Source organism: Dermacentor variabilis, chromosome 9, assembly GCF_050947875.1.
Source record: "Dermacentor variabilis isolate Ectoservices chromosome 9, ASM5094787v1, whole genome shotgun sequence".
NCBI classification, from domain to species: Eukaryota; Metazoa; Arthropoda; class Arachnida; order Ixodida; family Ixodidae; genus Dermacentor; species Dermacentor variabilis.
This window is the reverse complement of record NC_134576.1, coordinates 63,990,509-64,011,783: the sequence shown is the minus strand read 5'-3', so window position 1 is coordinate 64,011,783 and position 21,275 is coordinate 63,990,509. Positions and strand designations below refer to the sequence as shown.

The window sequence follows — 21,275 nt, the reverse complement described above, 5'->3', positions numbered from 1 at the left end:
TGAGTGGAGCTTTACGCAAAAAAGCTCATCACAAAGTTTGTGCCAAATGTCTGTCTTCTGATATACAACAGTTGTTAAATGTACATTTTTCGAGCAGTGCCTTCCCCCTCTGAACATTAAAGAACCGCTGACAATTTGTAATAAGCAGTTGCTGACTTACTATGCCTGAACAGCAATGCCAGTAAGGCAGTAATCTAAAATTACTTTTAATTTAATTTATGGATTTACCTGCCATAGAATTTAAACGTGGATTGAGGTTTTGTAGCCCATGATCATCCCTGTTGTGGATGCAGCCCGAAGGACGTGACACAAGATCGTGCAGGTTAGTTTTCCCGTTAAGATGACGTTTTAAATGTTATGCCACCTGTTAGCTGTCCTAAATTGCAACCAGTTGCTTGGATCCCACTTGTGAGGCTATAAGCACTATAAACTATGTGCAGATGTTAAACGCACGCAAGACAATTTTGGTACAGCCAGTAGGCTTTCCTATTTTCTGTCAACCAATATCTATCGCTTTAATTAAATCAATCCTATCATAATTGTCACAGGTGTTCGAGGCAGCACTAGCTGGGTTGTTGGTTCATGAGCAAAAACCAAATTTCTGGAATCAACGAATAAAGGCAGCATTTCGTGCATGCAAGGTAACATTCATCATGTCTGTCGTAATAAAGGTTACCATCCCCAGTGAACACAAGGGTATAAGAAAGCTACATTTGCCGACCGCGCGTGTAGGCATGCCGCCAAGTTTGCTGGCTACATGCGACTTGCGGAAAATATTTGCTGCTACTTTTCTTTTTTCACGAATTGACGAACTTTCAGTCTAACAGAGAAGGATAAAAACAATGACTGCGCGCCCGGCATGAAGCCATGCACAGCCTCCCGTTTTTCATGCCGTGCCAATGCCTCCTTTACTTTGAGGAGGAACTGGCTGTGCGTGTGCGGAAACTGGTTTTTTTTTTTTCGAACGCGTTTTTTTCTTGTTTCGGTCAACGTTACTAGACCTAACCCAAGAGGTAATCTACTAACGTTGATCTAACCACAGTGGATCTAACGTTGGTTTCGGCGATATGCTCCTAGTGGCGCGACCAACGCGACTGATAATGTTTTCCTTGTTTCTTCTGGCACGTCTTTTCCGTCTCGTCCGCGCCGCGCCGCAACAGTCGTCAGCGCGGTCTTCGCGCACAACAAAATTTTGACAATGACCGCGCGTGTTTTGAACGAAATTTTTTTCAAAAACTTCGTTTACGTGTGTTCCGTGTCGACACCAGAGGACAAGAAAGGACCCAGGTTCGCGAAACTAGACGTCTTCTTCACTTTCCTGTCGATCATAACGTTTTTCTCAGACATCGCTACCGGTACGTAAATGACACGCTCCGCCCAAAGGATCATTATGAATCCTCCGCGAAACTTTTCGAAGACTTACTTTAGTTAGAAACGTGCCCACCACAGGAAGGAGCTTTACGTTATCGGTGTGATTGAACTATATGAGTATCGCATGTCTGTGGCCATGTTGTCATGCCATTTGTTTTGTCGACTGTCGCTTGTGAACGGCCGGCCGTTATCGCGTCTGTCGTGCTAAGCGACTAAACCAAGGGGGCTCAGCCGACTCGGCTTTCTTTAAAGGCGCAGTTTCTTGCCATACGGAGGTATAGAAAAGCGAGTACAGATCATTTACCTTGTCTGCATTATTTAAACGTCGCTACTGCTCAGATTTTGAGTGCTCGGTCACCGCTGGGAAAAACAGCAACCGTGACAACGGTTTAGCTAAACCGTCTCAGAACGAAACGTTTTGCACGAAGCAAATTATGTCCGTGCGCTCATGTTTTCTTTACGATGTTATGCGTCTAGCGAGTGTCTTCACGGCATTTTTTCTTCCCGCTCTTTCCGCATGTCAGATGTGATCGTGGTCACTCAGTACGCCCTGTACCAGCTATGGGTGTACGCCGGCATGACCCTGTTATTCGTGCTGATGCCTTCGCTGGTGGTGAACGTCTGCAGCTTCAGGTGGCACATTCACGACAAGCGTGTCTCGAAGGTTATCTGGGTCGCCAGCGTGCTGCAGCTCGGCGTTCTGCACAGGTAAGTCACGCTCCGTCGCTCCTTTGTATCCAGTGTCCAACTCCATAATCCGCGTTAGCGTCGTTGTTGGATCAGCAACACGCATTGCGTGAACGCTAATCCGGAGTGTAGATCGCGTCCCGCTTATCGCTGTAAGGGGTAGATGCCCCGACTGGCAAAGATGCTACGGTATTCTCAGTTGATAAGATAAACCGTGTTTATTCGTAGGTCGTAAAACACGTAACAGAAACAGAAAAGAGAAACCAAGTGTTTGAGAGAGGGGCTAAAAACGCAATCAGTACTTGTGTCGCGTTCGACAGTATCCTGTGCTGTACCTCAGCAAACTAAAGTATAATTTAAGAAGCCATGCGTGACATCAAGTAAACAAATCATATAATTTCGAACCTGCTTACGTATAAAGATGCACAGGAATAACTTGGTGATAGTATTGCTGGCAGTAATTGGTTGGTAAGTTCATGGGTTCTGGCGGGCAACAAACTAACTTCTGTTAAACGAACCACTGTGCAAGCTAATCCCATGATTATCTGATTTCACCTCTGGTTCTCTGAAGACTGTGGTTGTGGAATCTAGACATGGTGGCAGTGTCAGCTTATTATTAATGTTGGCTTGCTTGGAGCACCTAAAAAAAAGTGAATGTTAAAAAATACGAACAATAATAGCCAATTTCAGCAATTTGCCTGACTCGGTCGTCATTTACCACAACGGCTGCAGGCTGTCACTACCGCCACCACCTTTTCAAGAATGACCTTTTTGCGATGCACACAGTGTCATCTTTGTCCACTACAGTGTTGCCTACTGTGTCATCCGTAATATGTGCACAGACACAGCTATTCTCAGAGTCTGCATCATGCAAGAAACCCTGAATAAATTTCTAAGCGCAAATGTTATGCCATAGCTCAGTATTTAGTGCACCTACCTCACAACTGTATATTGCCACAGGTGCGCGAGATATCTCCAGTGGCTGTGGCTGTGAAGGTTTTGTTTTAAAGTGAATAGCTTTCTTTGGCTGTTTTGACCATTTGCGTGGTTGGCGGCTCAAGGTCGGTTGTCCGAGGTTGGAACGAAAACACCATCACAGAGGACGCGTGCATGCTTTGTGGAGTGTCATACCTCTTTTAGGTATGTATGCATGCCGTTGTTCACCACATAATAAAGAATGTCCACCGATGCTACCACTACAGTTGGACTGGTTAATGACTGTGTTCAAAGCCTACTTAAATGTTCTCACTGCAACAAATATTTGTCGTCAAGATCGCCAATCCATTAATAAAGCGAAAAGTTCTCTTGAAGCGTTTAGCTATTCGCTTACACTGTCAATCATTTTCGATGGTTTCTGCACAGTTCTTTTCCTTGCCTTTCGCTCAGGGGCTGAGATTGAGAAGGCAGCCCGATGACTACAGGGTGATGAAAAGAGCAGCTGGACCTTGTTTCAAGCTTTTAACTGCCGTTGCAGCAAAAGTTTAGAGGGCAAACTTTGCAAGTCAATTTCGCAAAGCGAGGAACCTCGTTATCTCTTTTCTCAGTAAGTCATGCCTTTTAGTTTCCCTGCAAGTCATGCCTCAAAAGGTGGTGAGTGTTCTGGCATGTCGCCAACTTGCCACAATTAATACAAAACGTGTTTCCTCTCTCGTCATTGTGGCATGACCTGGCGGGGTCAGAGCCAGCTTTAATGCGATTAGCATTCTTAGGGGAATTCACCCAGTTTGCAGTAGGTCTGTCTGTCTGTCCCTATCTAACCTCTTTCACGTCAATTTGGATCACCAGGTGTATGCCACTGGGCATGTGTTGCTCTTCAATAAACCTCTTTCGTGCCAATTTGGGTTAGTGGGTATGTGCCATTGGGTAATGCGCTCTTCACATACAAAAAAAGTCCTTTACAATTTCTCCAGTGTTTGATGGAATCGAGCCCGCATCATATACATTCAGGTACTCTTATCATACATACAGGGTGTGTCCACGAAAACTGTGAGTAATGTTTAAAAATAGCCATTTTGAAATAAAAGGACGGTTCCATCGGAGATGCCATCAGTGGTGGAGGCCATGAGTTGACGAGTGATACATGGCAGTTAGTTGCTAATTAAAACAATCAGTTGAATAACTTTTAAACTTCAAGTTTCAGTGGTCTCATCGTAATTTGGAAATTGAAGCACGCTTCCGTACAAGCCATATCAACTTTTGGATCTAGAAGAATGCAACTACCAGTGAAACTGCGGCACAATGAAATTCACCTGTCTGAGTGCACAAAATCGAAACTGGGAGGCTGCAGCGAGCGTTTACATCATCCATCAAGTCGAGACATTTATGTCATCCATCAGTCGGCAGCTATCACACTGGGCTCTGAGCTCCTCGCTATTAAACTCTTTGCCAATTAGGCCGAGCAATCGTGTATTGATGCAAATGGGGTCCCTCCTATGAATTCCGCATTCTTGAACAGTTCTGTGCGTTCCCTGGCCTTTGTGTCGCCTAAGAATTCGACACAAAAGCTGGAGTACGACCAGTTTTGCATTTGCTGAACTGTGAAGACGAAAGGGGGAAAAAATCAAGTTTGAATCTAACACTGAGTGATGCACTTTATGTAGTATATATTAATAAAAGTGCTGCAGTAAGATGTTTATGTTTTCTGCTCCCCAACTTGAACAAATCCATCCGCCATGTTGGCTCGGCAGCTAAGGCGCTGAGCTGCTAAGCACGTGGTCACGGGCTTCAAATCGATTCCCGGATGCGGAGGCCACACTCCTATAAAGGGAGAATGCAAAAATGCTCACATTCCAAGTTTTTGGTGCACAATAAATGAACGCCAGAGGAAAATATTACGTCGAACTACGTCAATAGATTATTCGTGTAGACGCCTGTGATAGTTTTCTGTGTGCCAATATATCAATTTGTTGCGTAGAAAATTGTCACCGAAGGTCCCACTGGTGCTCCTTAATTTGGACACCCCACGCCATGGTGAACGACTTCGTGCAATCCTCCACGTGACCTCTGTCTGTGCCGCTCGCTCCGAATGAGCCATTGCCGAAGTTACTTGAGAAGTACCATAATCCACAGCAGGAGGTGCCACTCTGATTTTTCATTTTTTTTCTCTCTTACAAAAGAACTGTTCTTTCCACGAGTGACAAATTCACTAATACAGAAGTCTAGTCTCTCAATCTAGCTCAACTTTATGTTTTCCTTCAGGTTCCTCTGAAAAAAAAAACAGGTGGTCTATATTAATCCCGAGCCCTCTGCTATGACATCCTTCATAGTCGTGCGGTTTTATGATGCCAAACCCCATAATTCAATAAACAAATGCGAGTGAAGCACTGTGAGACTATTCTCAAGAATGCTGCAATGCATACGGTTTCACCTCTGTGGCTTTCTCTCCATCGCCACAGAAACACGTCTGCAGGTATAGTTACGGTGCCCATGATAGGGTGTGTCCCCTTCTCCCGACCTTTACCGACTACTTTCTTTTTTGAAGAGTTGCACAGAGCACGTTTTCGGCGCACTTAATGCCATGTGCAAGATTATCTCAACAACTGTCTCCATCACCTGTGCCCGTATGTATCACCCAGCAACCAGCAAGAGTGGTGTTGACAGCACAAGCCAGAGGCCGTTATGTAACACTTTCCATCGGAGGCTTTGTGACAACTGTGGTAGCACCGTTTCGCCTCAGCTTTCTAGATTCTGAAATGTTGTTTGCACGCTCTTGTGACTGCGCAGTAGCGCTGTGACTGAGTGGTTGTGCTGTTGCATCTGATGACATTAGTGTCTTAGCATTTCCAATTAGCATTAGCATTTCCCATTAGCATTACCCATTTCCAGTTAAGGTTGTGTTCCACCAGCTGCACATAGATAGTATTTAAAGCACTTGCACAGCCAGAAGCAGACAAGCATCAGTAACATCAGAATGTTAATGCCATGCTAAATACTCTATTTAACCATGTGTGCCCTCTCTTTATTTGATGAACATAAATGAAAATATGCGGATAACTGCCCCATCACCACTCCTGTGGGTATTGCAAAGAAGAAAAAAGGGGGTATCTTAGTCGGAGGTTAAACTACTGATGTGGTGGAGCACCGCTTTATAGATATTGATAATGGAGGTTATCAAGATTTCCTAAAGAGGTGCATCCCACTACTACCATATTTACTCAAAGCTAGGTCTACCATCAACCGCTATGTAGGTTGAACTCCCCAAGGAAAAAAAAACTTAATTCGAATATAGGTCGACCCATGTTTATCTTTAAAAAGCTGGAAATTTTGAATGTGACACACCTTTATTTGCCATAAGCTCGGCTATTAAGTCTCACTAGTCAATGCCACATCCTCGTTATAGTTCCATCTTCGTCATAACTACCAGAGAAGTCATCCTCATCGGATGCTTCGCAGGCACCCTTGACACCATAAACAATGTCACCCTCGATGCCGAAGACGGCAACGAGGATATTGCACTGGATATGCAGCGTTCCCTAAAGCTTGTGTGAATTATCTCCACACTGGCTTTACGGTGGGTGCAATGAAGAACTACGTTAGCTCATTACTTTTGCTGACTTTGTTCACAAGTATAGGTCCAGATTCTTTGGTCAGGAATGTAGGTCAATAGCTAATTTCCGGGTAACATTTTTGAAAAGGAAAGTTTCACCTATATTCAAATGAACATGATATATGTCATACTATTTGTCACTACTATTCTTCTATTACTGTTCTTGTCTTATACGAGTTGTTCGTAAAACGTGTATGATCTGTATTTGCTGCTCCTTCTGCTAAGAAAAATAAAAGGGCTGTGGCTTCGTCAAGCTGTCTCGGACAGCTCTTTTCTGGAGCTGCTCTATCTGCAATTAAATGTATCGGACATAAATGATTTGATTTGATTCCTGAGGAAGGAGGTGAGTTGGCCTTGAAAATGGTTTAATTAACCATACTTTTTAGTTGGACATTATTACCTTCATAATTATTTGGCTGCAACAGGTAAACAGTTCTGATAAAATGTGTGTCTTCCATTCTGCTTCTTCCTTTCTTTTTCTTTCTTTCTTGTAGGTGCTCCGAGCTTCAATAGATTTTCATACTAAAACACTCATGCGAGTTAGCATTCATCCGTGTTTTATTGAATCTTGTGTTTGTTATGTTGTTATGCGAAATAACTGCATGGACTCTTGAAAGACGGCACTAGCGGAGTTGCAATGATCATCATCATTATCAACACAAATTGTGCCGAGGAGCCTCCTCACCGACCACCCCTTGTTTTCTTTACATACAATTATCTCGGAAGGAAAACCCTTTAAAAAGAAAGCGCTGGCCAGTGTCGGGGAAGAGTTGGTGCAGCTAGCTCTGACCAGGAAAGTCGAAGTGCTGCCCCCCCCCCCCAAACAACCCGACGAGAGCCGGTGCAACTAGCATTTAATGCACATAGTCGTGCACCACCTGTGCCAGGTGTCTGTGGACGTTATCACTTGCAAACTTGGAGGCAAATGTCGCCCAGCCAAAGCATGACCCGCCAGGCTGTGCTCCTTGAGTCTCGTCAACACCGCTACACAAAGCACCTCAGGCAAGGCGCGACCCATCAGGACGTTTGCCCTGCCACTGCTAAACGCCGCATTGGTGACTGACAATACCTCCATCACTACAAATACTATGGTGATAAAATAATGAAGTGAGAGTGTCTTGTGGCTTTCTTTTTTTTTTGCTTTTTCATTTCGTTCAAAGTGAAGAGGATACCATAGACCTTCTGTGCACATTCCCACCACCAGGTACTGGCTGTGTTTGCGTGCTGGGCTCAAGGCTGAGCGGACACGAGATGTGGACGATTTCCACGAGCTGTACCGGCACCCGAGTGACCTCTGCATGCTCCGCCTGTTCGACTCGTTCCTGGAGTCGGCGCCTCAGCTGGTGCTGCAGCTCTACATCATGGTCAACCATGAGGACTGGAATCCTTGGACTGGTCAGTACCAAGGCATACTGTGCTAACCATCGAGTGGCCATACTCATTGCCTGTCAGCTCGCAGACGTACAGGCTCAGATCACACCATGAGCACTTCGATTCAGAGGCTATCATCTTATTCTATCTCAAAAACAATTAACACATGCTTTTTTCATGCATATACAGGTCGCTAAAACTTTTATGAAATGCTCTTTCTGAAATGAAACTTGACAGTGATGCCAAAGGAATTAGCAGACACTGCTACCAGGAAGTCCAAGCCATGTCATCATCATCAGCCTGGTTACGCCCACTGCAGGGCAAAGGCCTCTCCCATACTTCAACTACCCTGGTCGTGTACAAATTGTGGCCATGTCGTCCTTCCAAACTTCTTAACCTCAACCGCCCACCTAACTTTCTGCCGCCCCCTGCTAAGCTTCCCTTCCCTTGGAATCTAATCCGTAACCCTTAATGACCATCGGTTATCTTCCCTCCTCATTACATGTCCTGCCCATGCTAATTTCTTTTTCTTCATTTCAACTAAGATGTCATTAACTCAGAACGCCTCAGACCAGCGTGTATAGCAATCCAAACAAGTGAATATACAGCACTTTCCACGCGAGAACGAGTGTGGACCGACGATGCCAATGCGCACATGGTGAAAGCGTCAGTCTAGCGAGCAGTAGGTTTGGAGGGGAGACTTGGTGCGTCGCGTCGTCTTCACACGTTGACACCACAAGCACCCACGAGCCCAGCGCCGTACGTCCTTGTTGACGCCGGGCCACACAAAACGAAAGGCACTCAGGCGTTCAGTGGCGCAGATGCTAGGGTGGCTTGCTTCGTGCAGTTTAGTGAAGACCTGACGAGGATATGAGGAATGGCACTAACGGACGCGCGTGGCCAGGGGCGCTATAACGTAAATTTATTCCAAACTTTTCTATTCCAATTCTGCAATCAGCCCACCACGATTGCTCAAAAACTTTTTTGGACCAGCCCCATTTCACCGGTCTGTCGCGCGACGTCACGAAAACCGCAATAGCTCCCCATCTGAAATGACGTGTACACACTGATTATGCATAATTTGACCGAAAAAAAAACTAAAATAGTTATTCCTGATTCGACGCCTTTTCGCCATTAGTCCTCGGCTATTGGTCAAAAGTTATCGGGGACTTCACCTACCTCTCATGCGACGTCACAAAACCGCGACAACTCACCTCGCCAAAGGGACGTATACGCGTTAGAGGCATTATTAAGCCGAACAAAACTATGTATTTTTTTATGAATAGCCGCACGCTCCCTGTTCCGAAAGAAATAAAAGACAGCTGCCACCGATCGCTCGGGCACTGGCTACTCGTACCTGCCGGAGAGCATGGGTTTATTTACGTACAATAAAACTTTTTGCGTGGCCGTATAATGTTATCGAGCTGTTTCGGTACCTTTATGACCTCGCTCTGCCAACTCTTCATTGCTGAGGATCCATTTTAGCGTCATTCTTAAGCTTCCGTTGCATGCCGCCGCGATTGTCGATGAGCCACCGCAAGCTAAGCAAGAGAAAGCGGACTAGTCGCAGGCGCCGGCACCACCCTCTTCATGCGGTTGTCGATATTCAGTGCAGTGGCTCGGCCCCATCGAATCTCTCTCCAATTGAGCATGCTCCTGGCCTCTTGTGAGCCAATTAGATATGACAAGCCGCTCAGCGCAGGCGATGTTATTCGTTTTTCAAGCAAATCAAACTGACCCCCTATGAACGAGAGGAGCATTTGATTGGTTTGTTCAGGCAACCCTGAGGGTGACCGCCCGATGCTTGCGTCGGCGGTTACGCAAATTTGACGTCAGGAGATTGGAATAAAAACATATTGAAATAGCTTTCCGTTATACGGCCCCAGAAGACACATCATACATATTTGTACTAGAGGAGAAGGGCAGCGGCCCCTCGGCCAGCGACCGATAACCAGAGCTTGCGTGTGTGTCGCCAAGTTCACTGTTACTACGCTGCGTCTCTGCAATTGCATCAAATGTTACGTCACTTACGCGGGAAAGGGCGTCGGCAGCAGCGTTGATGGGGCCTTTGATGTACTTTAGGTCTACGGTGAACTCCGAAATGAAACTTAGATGCCGAAACCGGGATATATAAGGACTGTGGTTTCCACGTAAAGCAAATGTCAGTGCCTTATGGTCGACCAGTACGTGGAATACACTACCTTGCAGTTGCTGGCGAAAGGGCCAAATTCCGAGGTAGACGGCGAGAAGTTCACGGTCGAACGTGCTGTAGCGAGTTTCGGCAGACTTTAGTTTCTGGGAGAAGAAGGCTAGAGGGCACCACAAGTCTTGCAGGAACTGCTGAAGGAGATCACCAATGGCGTTGGAGGAAGCATCGGTGATCAGCCGCATTGGTGCTGTTGGGTAAGAGATGCTCGAGCATTATTGCATTGGCCAGAGCATTCTTGGCTTCCTCATGATCCGTCAACTGCACTTCTTCACTCGGGAGGGGCTGACGGTGCTTTAATTTACTTGAGTATGTCGGTCAGTTGTAGAACAATGCGAGCCGCGTTAGGTATGAAGCGACAGTGATAGTTCAGTAGCCCTAGGCACTCGCGCAGTTTTCGAAGCGAAGTTGGACGAGGAAATTCGCGCAGTGCTTGAACTTTGTCGTCCAGAGGCTGGACTCCTTCAGGTATGACGAGGTGGCCAAGAAATTCGATACTGTGGACGCCGAAAACACGCTTTGCTATGGTAATGGTCAAGCCGTCCTCCTGGAGTCGTGTAAAAAGCAATCGCACATGATCGGCATGGTGTTCAGGTGAAGAGCTAGCCACAAGGAAGTCATCGAGGTGGGCAACGAATTTTGTTCTCATGTTTACCACAAGACTTAAAGGGCTGCAGCTAAGTGCACAAAATTTGTTGCTTTCTTTCCATCATCTCCAAAGAAATTCATTACCTTTGTTTGCATCTTTTTTGTTGTTGTTCACTGCTCCAATTGAGCTGCAGAACACTGTAAATTCCTAGGCGAGACAGGTTGTTGCTGACAGGTAAGACAATGCTGTTTGTTGACAAATTCTACTTCGCCTTGCCACCTGCAAGCCGCCTGGTTCGTTCAGATGTTAGAGCGCCTGCCCCGGAAAGGCGGTGGCCTTGGGTTCGACTCCAAGACCAAGGCGATTTTTTTCCCTTCTGCGGCTTTTCTTTCGAGGAACCCGCATGGGTTTCCTTGGTAGCGATTGCTACGATTGCGTGGATACCTTATTTCCCTTAATTAGTTATCTCTCCACCTTGCGGGTTCCCACAGAACTGTTATGTTGAGATCTGCTCATGTTTGCGTCTTTTCGCACGTGTCACACCATGCTTGCTAATTATTAAGCGAATTTTTTCTGCAATTATTACAACCGGCAAAACTACGATCCTTACTTCCTTACTTGAGATAGTTTGAGCACACTTCTCAGAAAGAAATGAAAGTAGGCACACACAAGCACTAGCTTCTACCAATGCTTTATTAGCAACAAGTGCACAATTTTTCTACATGGAAATCACGCTTATGCGCGGGCAAAATGGCCTTGCGCGCACTAAATCTCGTTAAGAAAATACCGTTTTGACAGTTCAAGGCACGCTCACACTTCCTAGTTAGGCATGCTATTTTTGCTGCTTCGTTATGCAGTCTTAAAGGGACACTGAAACGATTTTGTTCAAACCTAACGGGTCCTTGGGGCTGTTCCTTCTGATCATTAGGTGACGCATTTAGGGTTTCCACGTAAAGCGTGGAATTAATTATAAAGTTTCAAGTGTGAACATAGCTACCAATTGCAGTAGCACCACTCCTCTTAGTGTTCAACCACGCTTACCAATTCACGCGTGCTGACCATACGTCGTCAGTAGGGCGAGATTATCCGATTAGCTACCCAAGGCGTGTCATTGACAATTTTTTCCAACTTTAGGGTGAACAAATGTTGTTCGTGCTAAGTGGAATGTACGGTATTTTTTCAATAACATAAAGAAAGTAACTGAAAGAAAATGATCAAGGTCAATTTATCACTATACCCAAACACGTCCGGCTGCAAGAAGTGTCCTCTGCTTGCGCTACAACGCGCTCCATGTTGATGCGAGCTACGTGGTCTGTGTTGGCCTCGATATGTCCTTTCACGAGCACCTTGGTTCCCTCTTGCATTGTGGGTTGCAAATGTAGCGATCGGCGGCATGTCAAGCTGCGACATTGTGTTCCTGTGCAAGGCCAATATGTGAGCGAATTGGCTGCAGCGCTGGTCCTCGGCATCCAATTGGCACCAGCATCTACGCGTTTGTGACCATCACCTCACGCCAAATAGTGCTTCATGTGTCCACTATTCTGGAAAGCGCAAGCGGACTGAGATTTTACCGGCTTCGTCATATAGAGGCTCAATTGCTCGTGTAAATGCATTATATAAAACTTCAGTTACTCGATGCTAACACACCGACCTGTTTTTCATGCGAGCCAAACAGCTTGACGCCAGTACGCAGATGTTTATTTTCAGTCTTTCTCTGCTCTTTACAACATTATGGTGCACACCTGATACCTGCACACCTAGGCTCAAAGTACACAAAGTATAGCGAAATGAGTTTGTCACGATGTTTTATGACTTACATCGCAGTGTGGCCGGCACTTAAGCATAGCATAGGACCTCAATGTGTTGTTCTTTTATTAAATGTAGTGCCTGTCCCAAACTTTGAATATTTTGTATGCATTGGTACTCTTATACTGTATTTCTTTTTCAGACTACACATGCTCAAATTTCCGTCTGACATTTTGTCATACATTAAAAACAGCCTGTCTCCAATGCTAGCAGGGCAAATGAAAGAGCCGGAAGGAATACATTTTTGAACGATTGTATAAAAAATGACACATGTGCTTTTTCTTAATCGCGTAGTTGTTTCCTTCCCATAACATTACAGGGAAAGAGTTCGTGGAATGCAAAGCTAAAAAATGCGCCTTGGAAATGTCCAAGGCCCAGCAATGCCTCAGTGGCGAATATCAAGATTCGTTAATATTATGTTGCATTCCACTTTACAATCCAATAATTTCACTTTGAATTTCACTTTAAAATCCATAAATTCAACGTGGCATTCCACATAAAATTTCACGGAAATACGATGTTTTTTCCATGGCAATTTTATATGAAGTCAATACAATAATTGGTAAATTAAATTAGAGTGGTTCCACGGTGGCCACTTAGTAATCATGATCAACAAATCTGCAACGATGGAACACTGATATTTCAACAAAGATTTTGTTGATAGAGCAACAGGACTACGATAGAATGCCTACTAGATATCCACACTATTTTCCTAAAGGTTAAGTTCGAGCGTTTACTTTTTGAGTGCAGGATTACTACACAGTGTACACGCGCTATGTCCTAGACAGGCCTCGGACCTTTAATTCTGCAGAAATTTCGCATGCAACGGGCAAACCTAATTACAGCGGTTAAGGGGCTCGTACAGCGAGAGCACGACGTAAACTGCGCTTTGCGAACATGTTCTGTGCGCTCAGCCTGCGATTTCATTATGCAAGTTTATGATTGTGTTGGTGACACAGCCTTAAACGGCACTATTTGAGAGCCAATGAATTCGCCAAGTAGGAATCTATGTACGAGCAGATAAGAAATGAATTCAATTCTGGGCCCTTATGTGCCAAAACCACTATTTGATTATGGGTCAAGCCGTAATGCGGGTCCAGATAAGGTTTGACCTACAGGGGATATTTGAAGGGACTGACAACTGGCCAGAATGTGTCGTGCGACTTTGATGGAAATGAAGTGACTCGGATTTTTAGTGATAGGATCCAGCACGGTGTTCACGGTTTATGTAGGAATTCGAACTTTAAATTGGCAAAGAAAGTCTCAAAAACCAGTAAGTGGCGGGGTGTGGCGGTGAAATCTTGGTACTTCGGATATAGTCTATGAGATTACAGTGATTCGGTTGTTATTAAGTACAACATAATTATTGCTAAACATTCTGGTGCTTTATAATTGGACGATGGGGCCTTACTATACGCGTCGGAAATTGAAAGCGCACGCATGGCTATGGCAATACGCTGAACTGCGTCACCTGTAAGAGCGTCGTTTCGTTTTCGTTTGACTGAATGAATGCGCAGCATTTGTACCGAAAACCATGAAAACACGTTGCTGTTATCGCAGAAATAGAGTTCAGAAAACATCAATCGCAGGAACAGCGACTTGATGAAAACCATACTTTCTTAGTTATGGCCCCACTTTTCTGGCTCCCACTCACAGCGGACTCAAATACCACCGTTTTTAGCATGCTTCCAGTGAATTTCAGATAGAAAAATTGATAAAAATGTTCCATGGCGTTTTCCGCGTTACCACTTCATGATTAGGCACTGTGACCGGCAAGCTTTAGATCACGTTAAAAAATGCTTGCCGTATTCAAGAGCGCAACTTAAGTTGAAGAACATGTTTGACTTAAATTAGATTACTCCTGTAGTGATCGCGCCGGAGGAAACGCAATATGCATCTGGGGGTGGACAGGGAGGGGGGCGGTATTCTGTGAGAGTCCACATAGTGGACAGTCAATTTCGGCCGCTGCTAATTGGCTAGAGCCGCTCGCCTCCTCCTCGCTGTGCTTTCGTCGCTCCGCTTAGTTCACTTTGAAGCTAGAGGCAGCGCGAAGGTAAATTCGCTCATCGCTTCTGCATTAGAGTCCTGACAGCGAGCTTCCGCGGTCATCGAGCGAGATGTGTTAATGTTTGCTTGTGCGTGTGTGACAAGTCAGGGAATGTTTATACACACAAGTTTATACGGGTGAAAAATCTACTAGCCTTACGTGCGAAACTGACTTTTAGCCCGATTATGCCACTAGTTCATAATATATCTGAAGAGCGTCCTTGCATGGCATCGGAGGTTCGCATTTTTGAATATCGCTGTCATACTTTAAAGCTTTGTCACTTGTTTGAACTTTGTCGACAATCTTTGAATTGATTCCTAGTCACTCAATTGTGCATTTCATGAAAAGCCATCAAGAGCACCCACGAAAAGCCACACTTCACGACCCACCAGTGTTTCGCTTTATTTGTGCTTTGACCAGGCCGTAGATGAAAGTTAATTATGCATCCATTGTCCCCCATGACCTTGAAGATAAGTGTCACGTTTGCATACACCCCTCTGCAGGGTCGCATGACTGCCGCGTCCACGGTATTGCAGAAGTGGTAGATGCAACCCAGTGTGGAGGACGCCTGGTTTTTGTCACGAAACGTCTCCTGGGCTTCTTGGATCCTGCGAGCATAGATTACAATTAAGATTGATTACAGTCCTGCCGAGATACCCGAGCACTTGGCAAAATTTAGGGGACGACATGCACACACCACATAATTTCAGTCTTTTTTTGTGCGTGAAAAACCTCAAAACGCTAGAAAATAAATTGCCTTCATTTCACCTTGTGAAGGTGGATGTGCTGTGAAGCTGGTGCGGTTCCTAGACGACCTTTCACAAGCACCACGAACACAAGCTACCGATGCCACGCGCGCACGCACGTGTGCGGAAGTACAGCATACATCCCCATTCTTCTAGTCCCTCCGCTTGGCCCAGTGCGTTGTTGATGTAATTAAATTTGTGAGATGTTGCATTGACTGAGCAAGGAATCCCAACATAGAAAACGGACAACGCTTTATTGCCTCAGTAGCGGCAGTAGCAGGTGATCGTATCGGCGCTTCGCGCGTAGTTCTTTGTGCTTTGACCAGGCCGTAGCTGTGTGGCTGTGAATTTTTCAAGCCACGCACTGAGGCAATAAACCGTTGTCCTTTTTCTATGTTGGGTTTCCTTCCTCAGTCAATGCAACATCTCACAAATTCAATTACTTCAATAACGCACTGCGCCAAGCGGAGGGACTAGGAGAATGGAGATGTATGCTTTTTGTCTCATCCCTGTCACCGGTGGTAGGCGCTGACGCTGCGGTGGCGGTGTTCTTTATCGGCTACGCATCGCAACACAAAACCATGCTTCCCCGGGGTGGACGATGACGAGGCAGAAGCTGCGCAGAAATGTTTGTAGAGAGAGCGTCACCACAAATTTCTCAAAGGAGACTGCGTCACCAAATTGCACTTAACTTTGTTATGCGAAAACCAACACCTAGAAAGCCACAGCAGCGTCACCCCGTACCAGCGAGCAAGCCCAACAGTAATATCGCAGCTCAGTGAACAATCACAATAGCAGCCCCAGCGTCTATCATCATGGTGTAACAGCACAAGAAGCCACAGACCTTGTGCGTATCATCGTTTGAAGACCCGGAAAAACGGCTGGAAACATTCGAAAGGGTCGGCACATTCAACAACTGAAACTCCAACGGCAAGCTGCGGAATGTATACTTCCCTTAGATGACGTCGCCAGGACATGGTTCGAAATACTTGCGTCATGTTTATAACGTCGTACCACTTCCACAACACCTTCTTGAACACGTTCAAGGACGTCACCAACAAAGAAAGGCCTGAAGCGATACTGGAATCGTTTGCATAATTCCCAAACGAGAACGTTGCGAGTGCACGCGTACCAGAACTCATGGTTTCTCGGAGCTCGTCGGAGCCTAGTGCTTAGATTTACCTCTTTGGCAAAAGCACATGGCCTTTCCATTACCAGGCGCGCGTTTCCAGCGTCACCTCGACGCCCGTTCAAGAGAATGTTCTGCGCGACAAATCGCTTGTTGCAATGGCCAAATTGCATGAGCGCAATTTAAGGCTTTGCGTAATCCACCTTATTCCACACATTTATGGTTGTTGTGGCACGGCTACAACAACCATGTTTGCAGAAACAATATTTCATTTATCAACATGGTTCGCTACCGCTCGACACACTTCCAGTGGTGCTTCATTTTTTTTATCCCTTAGCAAACAAGGACGACTTGAGGCGCTTGAAGTAGTGATTTACCACTGAGATAACCTCTTGACCTGATGAAAATTTCTTTCCACCCAACCAATTCTGCAGGTTTGCAAAGAAGAAAACGGCGCATGAGGCGAAATCCGAGGATAGGGTGGATTACGCACAACCTCGAAGTGAACTCGGGCAATTTGGCCATTGCAACAAGTGATCTGCCGGGGCAAAGCATTGTCTTGCACTGGTGTCCACATGACGCTGGAGACGCGCGCCTGGCAACAGAAAGGTCACGTCCTTTTGCCGAACAGTCAAATCTAAGCACGAGACTCCGAGAGGCCATCAGAATATTCTGGTACATGTCATTGCTGAAATCGAGAGAGAGCAAGCAGGCACTTGAGTCCCTGAATCACCGCGACCTCTGCCGGAAGCGACGACCTACGCTGCCGTAGCCTGTAATCACGTTCCCTCTCCGCGGCCACGCCACGGCTGGTAGCACCGCACTTCCGTCGTTCGCCGCTGAAAACGCCAACTCGCCCGCCCGCCACGCAGCCTAGGTACTCAAGGAAGATGTGTGACGCGCTTCTAAACCACCGCCCGCTCTGTTATCAGAATGAAGAAGCCGGCAGTGTACACCACCAATGTTCACACCACGACTTCGGACTACGAAGGTTTGCGGTGAGTATGGCACGCCCACAACAACCATGTTTGCAGAAAACAATATTTTATTTTGCGACATAGTTCCCTACCGCTCCACACGCTTCTTCCAGTGGTGCTCCAATTTTTTTATCCCTCAGCCACTGAGATAACCTCTTGAACTGAAGAAAATTTCTTTCCACCAAACGAATTCTGCAGGTTCGCAAAGAGGAAAAAGGCGCATGGGTCCAAATCCGGAGAATAGGTTGGATTACGCAGAACCTCGAAGTGAACTCGTGCAATTTAGCCATTGCAACCAGCGATCTGTCAGGCAGAGCATTGTCTTGGTGTAAGAGGAGTTTTTGCCTTTCTAACCAAGGTCGTTTAGTGCGCAATTCTTGTTTATTTATGAGTGTTGCATAATATGGGCCTGTTATTGTTTCGAAATTTTTAAGTAGTTTACAAAGACTATTCCTACTGAATCCCAAAAGACAGTCACCATCACCTTTCCGAATGAACAAATGGTATTTGCCTTGCTTAGCGCACCATCATCAGGCCCAGTCCAATGCTTTGACTGCTGTTTAGACAGTTGTATATCCCCGTCTCGTCAAGTGTCCCAAGTTGACGTCAAAAGTCCTGCAGATTGCAATCAAGCATGTGATGCGCACCTGATGCGCCTTCGGTCGATAGTCAGCAGTCGGGAACCCAGTGCGCACAGACCTTTTTCATCTGCAATTTCTCGTGAAGAATATTGTGATCTCTCTCTGGCGAGATGCCTATAAAACCAGCTATCCCAAGTACATTCACTAGGTGGTCTTCCAGGGAAATTCAATGAATTTTCCATACCATTTATGGCGCACCTCATCTTGCGTCAAGTTCGCCATGTTTGAATTCATTTATCCAGTAGTAAATAGTCTTTAGTGATGGTGCAGAGCCTCCAGGAACTTCGCTCAACTAGGCTTTAATTTGGGCAGCAGTGCAGTATTTTAAATAAAAATGATCACCGCTCGGAATTCATCTTTTTCCATTTTGGCAGGAATCACCACAGAGCTCAGTGCCAATGGCTGATAAAAGCTTACTAACTGTCGTTACCAGCATACACAAGTTCTGCCGCCATATGAAGTGTGCTTCACGCGCGCCTCCTCGGAGAAAACATAATTGTAGCGTCATCTTTTGTATTTTTACCATACTTATCAAACGACCCTCGTATCTTGCCGCCACTGAGTGGAACCCCACAGTGACCGTCGCGTTAGCCTTCACCAGGCACCTGTCACCGGGACGACTGAAGAACTCTGGCCCATCCAGTTAAGAGTCCCTTAGCACTTATGCACAAATTATCTCAACAACTGTCTCCATCACCTGTGCCCGTATGTATCACCCAGCAACCAGCAAGAGTGGTGTTGACAGCACAAGCCAGAGGCCGTTATGTAACACTTTCCATCGGAGGCTTTGTGACAACTGTGGTAGCACCGTTTCGCCTCAGCTTTCTAGATTCTGAAATGTTGTTTGCACGCTCTTGTGACTGCGCAGTAGCGCTGTGACTGAGTGGTTGTGCTGTTGCATCTGATGACATTAGTGTCTTAGCATTTCCAATTAGCATTAGCATTTCCCATTAGCATTACCCATTTCCAGTTAAGGTTGTGTTCCACCAGCTGCACATAGATAGTATTTAAAGCACTTGCACAGCCAGAAGCAGACAAGCATCAGTAACATCAGAATGTTAATGCCATGCTAAATACTCTATTTAACCATGTGTGCCCTCTCTTTATTTGATGAACATAAATGAAAATATGCGGATAACTGCCCCATCACCACTCCTGTGGGTATTGCAAAGAAGAAAAAAGGGGGTATCTTAGTCGGAGGTTAAACTACTGATGTGGTGGAGCACCGCTTTATAGATATTGATAATGGAGGTTATCAAGATTTCCTAAAGAGGTGCATCCCACTACTACCATATTTACTCAAAGCTAGGTCTACCATCAACCGCTATGTAGGTTGAACTCCCCAAGGAAAAAAAAACTTAATTCGAATATAGGTCGACCCATGTTTATCTTTAAAAAGCTGGAAATTTTGAATGTGACACACCTTTATTTGCCATAAGCTCGGCTATTAAGTCTCACTAGTCAATGCCACATCCTCGTTATAGTTCCATCTTCGTCATAACTACCAGAGAAGTCATCCTCATCGGATGCTTCGCAGGCACCCTTGACACCATAAACAATGTCACCCTCGATGCCGAAGACGGCAACGAGGATATTGCACTGGATATGCAGCGTTCCCTAAAGCTTGTGTGAATTATCTCCACACTGGCTTTACGGTGGGTGCAATGAAGAACTACGTTAGCTCATTACTTTTGCTGACTTTGTTCACAAGTATAGGTCCAGATTCTTTGGTCAGGAATGTAGGTCAATAGCTAATTTCCGGGTAACATTTTTGAAAAGGAAAGTTTCACCTATATTCAAATGAACATGATATATGTCATACTATTTGTCACTACTATTCTTCTATTACTGTTCTTGTCTTATACGAGTTGTTCGTAAAACGTGTATGATCTGTATTTGCTGCTCCTTCTGCTAAGAAAAATAAAAGGGCTGTGGCTTCGTCAAGCTGTCTCGGACAGCTCTTTTCTGGAGCTGCTCTATCTGCAATTAAATGTATCGGACATAAATGATTTGATTTGATTCCTGAGGAAGGAGGTGAGTTGGCCTTGAAAATGGTTTAATTAACCATACTTTTTAGTTGGACATTATTACCTTCATAATTATTTGGCTGCAACAGGTAAACAGTTCTGATAAAATGTGTGTCTTCCATTCTGCTTCTTCCTTTCTTTTTCTTTCTTTCTTGTAGGTGCTCCGAGCTTCAATAGATTTTCATACTAAAACACTCATGCGAGTTAGCATTCATCCGTGTTTTATTGAATCTTGTGTTTGTTATGTTGTTATGCGAAATAACTGCATGGACTCTTGAAAGACGGCACTAGCGGAGTTGCAATGATCATCATCATTATCAACACAAATTGTGCCGAGGAGCCTCCTCACCGACCACCCCTTGTTTTCTTTACATACAATTATCTCGGAAGGAAAACCCTTTAAAAAGAAAGCGCTGGCCAGTGTCGGGGAAGAGTTGGTGCAGCTAGCTCTGACCAGGAAAGTCGAAGTGCTGCCCCCCCCCCCCCCAAACAACCCGACGAGAGCCGGTGCAACTAGCATTTAATGCACATAGTCGTGCACCACCTGTGCCAGGTGTCTGTGGACGTTATCACTTGCAAACTTGGAGGCAAATGTCGCCCAGCCAAAGCATGACCCGCCAGGCTGTGCTCCTTGAGTCTCGTCAACACCGCTACACAAAGCACCTCAGGCAAGGCGCGACCCATCAGGACGTTTGCCCTGCCACTGCTAAACGCCGCATTGGTGACTGACAATACCTCCATCACTACAAATACTATGGTGATAAAATAATGAAGTGAGAGTGTCTTGTGGCTTTCTTTTTTTTTTGCTTTTTCATTTCGTTCAAAGTGAAGAGGATACCATAGACCTTCTGTGCACATTCCCACCACCAGGTACTGGCTGTGTTTGCGTGCTGGGCTCAAGGCTGAGCGGACACGAGATGTGGACGATTTCCACGAGCTGTACCGGCACCCGAGTGACCTCTGCATGCTCCGCCTGTTCGACTCGTTCCTGGAGTCGGCGCCTCAGCTGGTGCTGCAGCTCTACATCATGGTCAACCATGAGGACTGGAATCCTTGGACTGGTCAGTACCAAGGCATACTGTGCTAACCATCGAGTGGCCATACTCATTGCCTGTCAGCTCGCAGACGTACA

At 45.6% G+C, this 21,275-nt stretch overlaps 1 protein-coding gene across 1 annotated transcript; it reads left to right on the top strand.

Annotated features, from left to right (window-relative positions):
* Positions 1-1,313: 1,313 nt before the first annotated feature.
* Positions 1,314-21,230, top strand: LOC142558381 (XK-related protein 9-like). The gene is made up of 6 exons (XM_075670525.1): positions 1,314-1,355; positions 1,896-2,079; positions 7,809-7,999; positions 12,153-12,204; positions 17,431-17,496; positions 21,014-21,230. Exons 2-6 carry the CDS (start codon positions 1,949-1,951, stop codon positions 21,228-21,230), a joined length of 657 nt encoding a protein of 218 aa, XP_075526640.1. The 5' UTR covers positions 1,314-1,355; positions 1,896-1,948.
* Positions 21,231-21,275: the final 45 nt, after the last annotated feature.